General features: G+C 37.3%; 1 protein-coding gene across 1 annotated transcript; it reads left to right on the forward strand.

Annotated features, from left to right (window-relative positions):
• The first annotated feature begins 1,496 nt into the window (after positions 1–1,496).
• LOC124629671 (lipase member H-like) lies at positions 1,497–11,379 on the forward strand. The gene is made up of 8 exons (XM_047163184.1): positions 1,497–1,539; positions 4,899–4,944; positions 5,016–5,128; positions 5,344–5,504; positions 8,918–9,066; positions 9,353–9,579; positions 9,828–9,990; positions 10,628–11,379. The coding sequence occupies exons 1-8, from the start codon at positions 1,497–1,499 to the stop codon at positions 10,695–10,697; spliced, it is 972 nt and encodes a 323-aa protein (XP_047019140.1). The 3' UTR covers positions 10,698–11,379.
• The last annotated feature ends 419 nt before the right edge of the window (positions 11,380–11,798 follow it).

An 11,798-nucleotide genomic window follows, 5' to 3' on the forward strand; every position in this document is an offset into this window, starting at 1 on the left:
ACACTGTGTGCGGCGTTAAGGAAAACAAATAAGTTTAGGAGGAAAGTTCCACTTAAAGATCAACTTTCGACCTCATCTGAACAGTTACACCATACGATACTAAGAAATAACATGCAAGAAGCAGTCGATAAAAACCCACACCAATCAAATAATGGCGATTCTAAATAGAAGTCAAGGTTTCTCTCTTCAAATATACCAACATGTAACTACCTACAGACAAGGACACTGCCTTGACTTTACCCGCAAACCACAGCCGGCATTATCATGGTACAGTTACTTAGCAATTAGGTTTACAACCGTAGTTAGACTAATTTATTGACGACGTGGTAATTATTTGCATAAATTAGTAACTATATTCGCCAGCTGACTACGCCCACCTTGGGAGCAATAAACTCGACGACATTATATTAAAATTATTATGCTACAAGATTTAATTAATTGAGACACAATTTTGGATGGATAAATTGTTTCCAAATGACTGGATGGTCTTTTTCAGATTATACAATAACTTAATGAAAAAAAAAAACTTCAGCAGAAACGGCAAGTAAATTAAGTTCATTTGGATTGGTGTGCCTTTATTTAAAACCTCTTTAAATAGTCCTAGCTAGTTAAAATTACATAACTGCCAACAGCCCATGGAGCAAAATGTAGGTGAGGCGTCTAGAGACCTAGTCTGAAAGGAACAAAGAAAGGAATTTATATTAAATTGCTAGAGTAGGTAACTGAAACCTACACTTAGGTACAAGCAAAACTAGCGCTCGCTAGTTCCTATTAAATGTTTCTAGGAAGACAGGCTGCACGAACACCGCACACATAGGTACCTACTACGATATTTGAAACGTAAATTGATATGTAATATTGCAAGATTTCCCGATATATCTGCCTGAGAAATGTAACCAATAGGTAAATTCGATGTTTAAATCAGTAAAATTTTTTGTTACAAAAAATCCCGAGCCTTTCGAAAAAGATAAGATGGATAAGAGGAAAACTTGATAAATCCCAATATTTTCTGACATCAAACGAAAAGCTTTTCGACCAACTCAAGAATAGACGTGATATAATTAAGTAGACTGAAAGAAAAACACACTCTAAGAAATCTTTTTGTGTCTAGTCAGAGACTGTAGAAAAATATGAATAGTATACTGTAACCGTAACTGTAAGTATCCACAAATACTATTATTTAGAGGTATAATGCATAGGGATAACAATAATTACAAATTAGCTAGATAGAGCCCCCTCCGCAAAAAAAAATAAAATAAAGCATTCTAAAGCACTTACTAAAATCTTAAGAAGGGCAGCAAACCATTTTGTGATGATCCACGAATCTAATAATATCGGTATATTTATTTTAAAGGATTTGGGGCGTCGCCGCCAAAATCGTAATCAGCAGCGATTATGTCAAGGAAAGTTCGTAATGCTGCAACGCATTGATACCGTCCCCTATATAAAAAGATTTCGAAACTAACTAAATGGACTATTCGTGAAAAATCCTCAAAATGTTCACAAGTGTCTGTACTGTTTTCTTGTTGATTGGTGCTGGTAAGTATTTTATATGAAGTAACTATTACTTATTTAGAAACGACACACTATCGGCCGGTAGGTGGCCGTTTGTTTTGAACGTAATCGTGAGTCCATGAAAGTTTTTAGTGTGATACTGCCTGGATACCTGGGTACTTTGTGCACTACCGATCCTCATCATGCTGACTAATGTCTGCAAAGATACCATTTTTACAATAAAAAAAAATCTATTTAAAAAATCAAGGCAGATCAAACGAATAAACTATATATTCAATGGGTTCATCTATTTTAAGTTTTTGTTATTTTAAGTTTCGCGTCTATAATATTAATAGGATTCTATTTGGGTTTCGGTAACCTGATATCGTTAATAATTGTCTTGTCTGTATCAAAAGTGTACGTCTTCTATTTATAAATAAGGATTTTCTTCAAATAACTGCTTTACGCGAATAAAGGATGATATCGCATGACGGGGCACGAGGAGACAAAATACTCTTAAAAATAAGTGCCTCGTTATGTTTGATGATTGATGATGATGTCCTCCTAGCCGATTATCGGCTACGGCGGCTGTTCTCATGTAAGGAGATTAGCCAACTGCGCAGGACATATTATAGTGCACAAGCATTTGCGCAGACACAGGTGCACTCCCTATTCCTTCACTCTCATAGCCCGATGGGACGGCAATCCGACACGACCGGAAAGAGATCAGGCGCAGGACCGACATTTACGTGCTCTCCGATGCACGGGTGAATCAATCACCAACATCCAGGCTTCGGGCTGCTTTGTGAAAGTCTTCTAAAACCCACAAAGTGATTTCGGCCCGACTCGGGAATCGAACCCGAGACCTCGTGCTCAGCAGCCACACTTGCGACAACTAGACCAACGAGGCAGTTAACTTCCTCGTTATGTAATGGTATATCGAAGCCATTTAATATAATAGGAAAAAGAAAAAAAGCTGTTTGCTACAGTCATCTTTCCTTATGAAGCTTTTATTCTGGACTAGGGGTCTTAAGCAATAAATATTTTTATTTGCATTAACGTATTTCTGTTATTCAAATACGAATAGCAATATTATTGCTATACCTAATACTGAGATCCGTATTCCTCTCTCTAGAATATTGCGTATTGTACCTATACAGAATTATAAAAAAAAATAACTAGAAAATCTTGAGTACACCTTAGCGCTCTAGAAATCTATTATTGTAGATAACTTTTTAAGATTTTAGCAAACCTTAGATAGTAGGTTAATGGAATGTTTGACTATAGGCCTTGTACGTAGATTAACAGTCTAAAACAGTGTTTGGTCAACATTACGTTTTAATACCTGTTATAAATATTCTCGGATAACGTAGTGTGCGTAAAATAGAACAAATTGACTTGATAGATGACCTGCTACTAAACAAATATTAATTAATAAAAAACTTTCCTTTGGAAGACTTGGTTTTCTAACTAGGAGGTTCTTCAACTCTAATTGATCTACTTATTTATGTCTTTTTATTTGAACATGAATACGTGCAAAAAAAATAACCATTTTTAGAAGTCATACAAAAAAAGGCAGATTAAAGACGGCCTCACAGCTGAAATATTATGAGTACCTACGTGAACTTAGAGAAAAAAACTTCTTAACTTAAAGCTTAAGAAAACGGATCTTAACAATTATGTTAGATCCTGTACCGCAATTTTTTCAGCTGATTACAATGCAGTTGTACTAGTGAGCTAATTACTGCAAGCTACAAACATAACATAGTACCGGATTATGGTTTCATCTCACTCTCTGATCTCTGCGTGGGTTCATTCGCTCTAATATGTATGACATATAATGTACAATAATCAGGCCCGCCGCTAGCTGTTTGTTCGCCCGCGTGCAAAACTGATTATGCCGCCCTACGACTACATATTATACAGCGTTTTGAAAAAAAAAGAAAAATTCGTTAACATTAAAAAATACGTATTTTAATTGGGTACAATAATTATATTTGTCTACTGAAATGTAAAACTAAGCCACATAATCATTACAAAAACTTAACTCTAGCCTGGTGCGATGCAAGAAGAGAGAAGCAATCGTAAATAAGCGCGAGCGAAGCGAGCGCGCAAATTTCATAGCTTATGGCCTGCAAATGCAATGTCCGTAAATGAGCTTATGTAGCGCCCTTGTGCAATCATTAATTTTCAATACACAGGGGCCACTTGGGGGCCCTTATGTATTGAAAAATTGAGATAAATAGGTACCAACATATGTATATCAAAGTGCATAGAACAGATTATGGGTAACTCAAAGTAACGAAATCAATATTATAATAAACAAACAAGAACCCAGAAGTAATATAAACAAAACATTCCCCAAATAAAAATCTATAACAATGTTTTTTAGTAAAAAAAATTATTTATGGTTTTTGGTGGGATTCCTGTTGAAAAAGTCAACGGAGAAGACACATTCCGTATGTAAGGAAGCGCGAGCGAAGCGAGCGCGAAAATTTTTCAGTCTAAGGACACAAAACAAATAAAAACCACTGTAAATTAACAAAGCAAAGTCAAATAGTAAGATATGCACAGAAATGAATTGCAAATGTATACGAAGCCGCGAGCGAAGCGAGCGCGATTTTTTCCTTGTGAGTTTTCATGAAGTAAACATATCATAAAAAGCCAAAATGAACAAAAAGCCATAACGGACGTGTGCGAAAAATATTTTATCGGAATTGAATGCCTCAACAATTAAACAAAGACAAATTGAGATATCTGACATGGAGTCGCGAGCGCAGCGAGCGCGAATTTTTTTGGGGATGCAAAGGGTTTACCCGTCAAAATTGACAAGACACGACCAAAGCGAGGGCGCCCTTTTCTGAAATTTTATTGCTCATCTACTCATCTAATTTTATAAAAAATATTTTTATTAAGTACGTAATTATGGTTTAATTTTGCCGCCCCCTAAATCGTGCCGCCCGCGCCCGGGGCATTTGCCCTCATGCCCCTGCCCCTTAATTTTGAAAATGATCTTTCAACAGATGCAACTGAAACCGGCAGTGTAAGTAATATTCTTAGCGCTATTGCTGTGTTCGGAAATATTGAAATCAAATCATTGGTAAAAAGATATTGTATTTTTTAAATATTACGTGATAAGTCGCTCGATTTGCCGCCCCCTAGGACGTGCCGCCCGCGTGCGGTGCACGCGCTGCACGCCCGCTTACGGCGGGCCTGACAATAATGTATTGTTTTCTATTGATTTGTAACTCGTCTAGCTGACTTTATTTTGGTGAGATATCTGTAGCACCTAATACAAAGTCTTGATTGATGGTAATAAGTTCGTCTCTGGAGACGTATCTCTGCCACAAAACTAACGGATATGTTTATCTTACTTTAACCTAGATTTTTTTCACTATTTCCAGTTCTATGTGGAGATGACAAAAGGGCAAAGCTAAGATTTTATCATGGGTAAGTTGCTTTATTTTTTAGTAATTTAACTAATACTGTAGGTATTTAACTAATTTGGGACTATGTTTTAGTGTCTTCGAAAATTACACCGAGTTTCCAATAGACGAATGTCAAGAAATATTATCTTCATCTTCATCGTGGTACAACTCTAGCAGGATGACCACAATATTTACTCATGGTTTTACAGGAAAGTACCAGGAATGCTTTTTTACAATTTCGCCTACCCACTGTATTTTATTATATTTCTGATTATAACTGAAAAAATATGTTAATGTACTTCGTAAACTCTCGGGTACAAAAACCTATAAAGCAGACTTGCCAGCCATTCATAATTCTTATAACGATAATAAGCTTAAGGTCAGAGCCGAAAAAGAGGAAATAATAAAAATTAATTTACTTCAGGTCATCCCAATGGGTTTGCGGTGACGTCCGTAATAAAAGCGTATTTGGAACAAGGGCAGAGTAATGTTGCTCTTTTGAACTGGGATCGCCTAGCAGCGGTACAGAATAATCAGATGTCTGGTTCATATCTGAAATGGGCGGCACCGAATGCTATAAAGGTAAGTTTAGTAGATTTGTGTCTTATTTTGTGAAAAGTCGATTGCTATATTACCTAACTAGCTTCTGCCCGCGACTTCGTACGCGGATCCTGTCCCTTATGCCAGCGACTACGGGGTCAGCAAAATCAAAGATCTGAATCGTCTGATATTGAATTTTAAGGGCCCGTTGACTTGAAAACAACGGAATACGCATAGCCATTAGAAATGTTCCATATATTTAATTTTTGTACTTTAACGGCAAAAGCACAGCAGACTAAACAAAACGCTGAGAACTGAACCGCAATAGACGTGACCATAGGGATAAAAGTAGTGATTCTAATTAGTCCGCATTTAAGTTGTGTGTGGCAAAAATATTACACGTATTATTACGTAAAAAAACATTAAATGTTACTGAGATGACAAAGTCGTGATGACTTAGTGGAAGTCGTGGTGGTTTAGTGGGTAGAGAACCAATCTCTCAAGTATGAGCGTGCGTCTTTAATTCCAGGTCTGGCAAGTACCTGCCAATGCAACTTTTCTAAGTTCGTATGTACTTTCTACGTATATTTTGGATACCAATGACCGTTATTTGGAGGGGATGTTAAACTGTAGGTTCCGGCTGTCATTGAACATTCTTGGCAGTCGTTATGGGTAGTCAGAACCCAGTAAGTCTGACCAGTTTTACCGAGGGGTGTTGGGGGTTGAGCGGTTAACCGGGTTGTGGAGGTCAAATAGGCAGTCGCTCCTTTTAAAACACTGGTAATCAGTTGCATCGTGACTGGAAGTCGACCCTAACATAATTGGGACAAAGGCTCTTGAGATAATAACGACAATAATAATGAGATATAAGCATCGCAGGATATCTGAGGCTGATGACGGGGAGTAGCGACCCCGCGGGGCATATATACTGAGTTCTCCAGGGAGAGTATACTGTCCCCCATCCCCGGCCGGTCGGAGTGAACCATGACGGGGGTAGGTCTCACGCCTCTGGCTTGGCTTGACCATCCAGAGTGGAGTCGCTTGAGCAGGGTTAGTAGCCCTGCTCGGAGGATAGGTGCCTCGTGGTAAGTGACCCACAGGGAGCGCGTAATCTGCGTTTAAAATCCGCCAAGGTATCCTCACACTTCAGCCGCTCATGTCCCTGTTGCCCTTTTGTTGCTATTCAGTGACAGATTCCCGGGGGCCCAGTAAGTGAGCTGGCGAGTCTCCACCTGCCATTTTTACATGTATCTAATACATTGTCATCGGCAGGAGCCATAGTTCCCGTAGTTTCCCCATTCCTAGTCCATTAGCCTCCCATCACAATAGCCCAAGTAGTATTCATCATTCAGTTTGCAATGGTATAGCACAGATTGTCTTTTTTTTTAACGACGTTCACCGGGGATTGTCCTTGGGTTCATTTCTATAGTGTATGGATAATTGTCGGTTTTGTGTCACCATTTCATTAAAGTTGTCTCAAAAGGGCTTCAGCGTGTTGGCTTTGGCCTCACGTTTGCCTCCCAAAAATTCGGAACTCTGTAGTCCCGAGGTCTGGAAGAGACATACAAAATAATAATGAGATATATATAACGCAAAAAATTCGGAGAGTGGGGGCTCGTGACGCCACGTCTAGGTATGTAAAATTTGTACTAAGCAGTGACTTAACACAAAATTCAAGCGTGTTATATCTTTGTTATTATTTGTTTGTGAGAAGGCGAAAAGAAAAAATACGTGTCCATTATTTTAGGGTTATCTAAAAGACGGACTAATTACTTTTTTTGATTCACCATACCTATTTCATAACATTCATTTCTATACATTTCAAGTGTAGTATTGCTCTTGAAGTTCCACATCAGGTGTTTCAGATCTTCGATGTTTATACGTCAAAATAGAGAGTGCTTATCAGATTGAACCACTTTTGCTAAAATGTCATATCTTTATAAGCTATAGTCTAGCTGGGCTCCTGGGTTTCCACATCAGGTGTTTTACATCTTCAATTTTTATAAGTCAACAGAGAGTGCTTATCAGATTGAACAACTTTTGCTAAAACGTCATACCTCTATATGCTATAGTCTAGCTGGGCCCCTGGAGTTCCACATCAGGTGTTTTAGATCTTCAATTTGTATAAGTCAATAGAAAGTGCTTATCAAATTGAACAACTTTTGCTAAAACGGCATACCTGTATATGGTACAGAGAAGCTGGGCTCTTGGGGTTCCACATCAGGTGTTCCAGATCTTCAAATTTATTATCTCAGCTGAAAATGCTCATCACATGAAACAATTTTTGCCATGACACCATTTTTGTATCTCTTATAGTTTTGTTGGTCTGTTGGTGTTCTGCATCAGGTCTTCAAGTTTCGAAGATAAATTATAGCCTATATGTTGACCAGGCTTAATACTGATACAACAAAGAAAAAATCATTGAAATCCGTTCAGTAGTTCGGAAGATTAGCGTGTACAAACAAACAGACATACAGACATACAGACATACAGACATACAGACAGAATTTTTTTTTTTGGATTTGTGCTCCATTACTGTTTCTAAAACCCACCCAATTATTATTTTTTTAATATATTCAATGTACAGACACAGTTTTTTTACAGATTTATTATATGTATAGATATAGATAACTGATATTACCTAATAACTGATTTGCAATAAAGGCATTATTAATATAAAATGGATAAAATTATTTCAATCAAAGTATATTGCTACAAATAACTTCAAGGTTTAATTAAAGATGTCTTTGATGAAACATTTAATACCCCCTTACGGCCAGTTTCTTCATCAAAAGTTAAAGTTAAAGTAATGTCTAAAGTAAAAGTAACAGTCAAATTCGTTTTTTCAAGGCTAAAGTGACAGCAAAACTAATAGAAAAATTGAATTTAACCGTTACTTTTACTTTAGACATTACTTTAGCTATAACTTTAACTTTAACTTTTGATGAAGAAACTGGCCGTTAGTTGTTGAAACAAAAGGTATCAGCGTCCGTTAGAGAACCAAACATTACCAGATATTACATTTCATAACTTATTTGTTATTTAATCTGCTTCATCTTATTCTTTTTCACTTTAAAGAAACAAGAAGTTTCAATTCCTAACGCCAATATCGCTCCACTACTGTTTCTCTCTAAATTGTATAAGTAGGTATATCAAAGTGCTATCGATAGTCTCACTCAATGCTTCTATTGTTTCTGCTCGAAGCGAATCGTATTACACCCAGTATGAATATTATGTGTGATCGTTTGAAGTCTATAAGCTCTCGTAAGCGACCTAGCTTTTATACATTACATCTAAAGTACCTCTCAAGAAGCGCTGTCTTGAAAAGGAGAAAAATAAGGAGTACAAAAATACAATAAAATACTGACGAGCATGTTTTGCGCTGGTTATTGTCATTTCTCTCACTATGAATACAAATAACGCTTATAATGAATACAATGCGATGTCTTGCTCAGCTCGGCTCGGAATTTGCTGACGTACTGCTGAACCTATCCTCGGCCGGACTGGATTTGAATAAAACGCACTTAGTGGGCCATTCCCTGGGTGCGCAGATTTTTGGCATCACTGGCAACAAAATGGTGAAGAATGGCGTCCAATTGCCTTGGTAAATATTTGCTTGCGTTATCTGTTTCAATATTTAAAGTGGGGTTTTAATGCCAAAGTAAATATTTGAATGAAGGATTCAGTGTTGGTCAATATTTGCTTTCTTAAAGGCCATGTTGGCCAAGGGTTTTTTGTAATAAAAATTTTCAAGTGTTTTTAATTTCAACATTGTTATTCCGGACTAGTCAGGAATAGCAAGGTTTTCGAGTAAACATTTTGAACCCACTGAAATATCAACCCCAATAATTTTGACTCCCCTCTTATTGAAACCATGATAACCTCCCCAGGATCACGGGTTTGGACCCCGCCGGTATAATGTTCGACGGCAGGGCCCCGGCCGACAGACTCAGCCCCACGGCTGCTAGGTTCGTGGACGTCATCCATTCGGACCCCACCAAGTACGGTACTAGAAAGGAACTGGGCACCGTTGACTTCTGGCCAAATTATAGAAACAATGGACCTGTTATACAACCTGGATGTGACAACAAACCGCACCCGAGGTTTTCGCTTGAAGGTACTTCCAGTTTGTAGATTTAACTCGTTTGGATATGAATTACACGATACTCAGATTTTGTGTTAAAAATAAACTTATTTAAGAACACCTACATTAACAAAAAATAATTCATATTTAGTTACACCATTATCATTTTGGTCTAAAAATAACTTCTTGACTACCTATTGAACCATGACATTATAAACATAGTTGTTGGATACCCGTGTAGTATTGGTACTTCCCCATTCTAACATTTTCAATTGTTTCAGACCTATGCAATCACAATAAATGCTGGCAGTTCCTCATTGACACAATTAAGTACCCAGGATCACTGATGGGGACGTACGCTAAGAATTTCAGAACGTGGAAGAATTATTCAAAGAAAGAAAGGCTTGCTACCGTTTTGGAACTTGGTGTCCGCTATGACAAAGTGTAAGTTACATAAGTGAAAAAGTGAGATTTTCCATATCATTTGGCACAAGTGTCATTTAAAATAATCATTTAATTTTAGCGCTTTTTCGTCTATAGAAAGTACTAATTGTCTCTTTGTCAGCCATTAAAGTTATAAATGAACAAACACTACACAAAATGCAATTAATTACAACTGGGTATATTTATCAATAGCTACTAACTTAATTGAAAAAAGGCAACCGTAGCGAGTGAAGTAATAACAATTAATAATAATGTGCAATGCCTCGTTTGAACCGTTCGGTGGCGGGCTATATTTTACGCGAGCCACTAACCACGGCACTGGCGCAGAGCCGCATCCCCGTTAAACATTCAGCAACATAAGTGTCACTCCGAACAAGTACGTAGGTCTGTGCACGCCTGAATACTAACTGTTTAACACCTGCATTCTGTTTAAATCACGTACTTTTTAGTTTAGGAAAGATATAGACTGGATTTATTGTTCAATGACATGTGTATGCACCACACGTTAATATCCATCCATCCAGGTTACTTTACCTGAAATAACTTACCTAACAATTCCAAGAATACTTAAACGCTTTATCTAGCCATCTTATGGTATCTATCTAGCACTTATGTTTGTAAATTTTATTGATTTCAGTATTCCTGGAAACTATTATTTCCTGACGGGTGCTTCGTCGCCGTACGGACTCGCTGAAAATGGCTTGTAGATTTACATACATACATTCAAAATTACACTTTATGGCTGTGATCATTCATTCTTATATAAGTAGTCTTTACCAAATCGAAATGTATAGAATGTGATAACTAGTTGTCGTCTAGATTTAAGTCTCTTAGAATAAATTACCGTATCTACTAATTGTCTTCAAATTATGAACAGCATTGTTATTTTTGAGTGCGGAAAAAATCGACAAAAGAGAAAGACGAAAGACACTTAAGCATTATACTATGCAAATTAAAAACTTTGCTCGCGATAATTACTGCTACTGAAGATAATGATTCATCGAATATCACGCGAATTAATCATCCAAGATGGAGGAATTTTTGCACAAATCATTAAAGCACTTAAAAGGCAAATGGATTCTCTGATGCGGATGCCAAATGGATTCTGAAAATTTTATAGATAGGCCGTTGTCTACCTGACCTATTGTTACGAACAACGCTGCAATTAAATTCTTAATGCTTGTATTAGGCTCTTTAGCTTTTGTTACCATTTTTATCTAGTGTATCTTACTAAGTTACGTTAAATAACCCAGCGTGGATACATTCGAGTTATTTAACGCTGGCACTGTAAACAAGTAAATATTAATAAGTTCTTTGTGCTTACGAGGGTGTATTTTTTAATATTAAATTTAAGTAGGTACTTAGAGAAAATAAATTATGAAAAGAAAATAAGTCTTTTAACATACCTTCTCTCGTAGACGGATGAGAAATAAGTTGTGAATAGTTTCCATACGAATTCACAGAGGCTCTTGATTAGACTGGGTGACTCGTTGCGTGGGTTGCCGTCATCACGCAGTCAGCAGAGCAATCTTTAATCTGAATAGTTATTGCTGTGTGCTCCTTTAAGGGGCACCCCACACAAATAAATGAGCACCAACGAAAAACAAAATACACTTAAATCTAACTACTTTTATAAACTTTTATGTCCCTATTAGTCACATGTTCACGTACAAAGGTGTTATTCGGTCCGGGACAGTCCATCAGAGCACGTACAGAGTAATTCCCCTGGGCAGGTCCGACCCGGCTAGGCTGTTTCTAGGCACACTGTTTAAATACACCAGTGAAAACGGTTTTTAAATGCATCTCCT

The sequence above is a fragment of the Helicoverpa zea genome, chromosome 4 (genome assembly GCF_022581195.2).
Source record: "Helicoverpa zea isolate HzStark_Cry1AcR chromosome 4, ilHelZeax1.1, whole genome shotgun sequence".
In the NCBI taxonomy this organism is placed as follows: Eukaryota; Metazoa; Arthropoda; class Insecta; order Lepidoptera; family Noctuidae; genus Helicoverpa; species Helicoverpa zea.

Coding starts and splice junctions, on each gene's coding strand:
- LOC124629671 (XM_047163184.1), top strand. CDS start 1,497: ATGTTCACAAGTGTCTGTACTGTTTTCTTGTTGATTGGTGCTG. Junction 1,540..4,898: donor TTTCTTGTTGATTGGTGCTG/GTAAGTATTTTA, acceptor CACTATTTCCAG/TTCTATGTGGAGATGACAAA. Junction 9,580..9,827: donor CCCGAGGTTTTCGCTTGAAG/GTACTTCCAGTT, acceptor CAATTGTTTCAG/ACCTATGCAATCACAATAAA.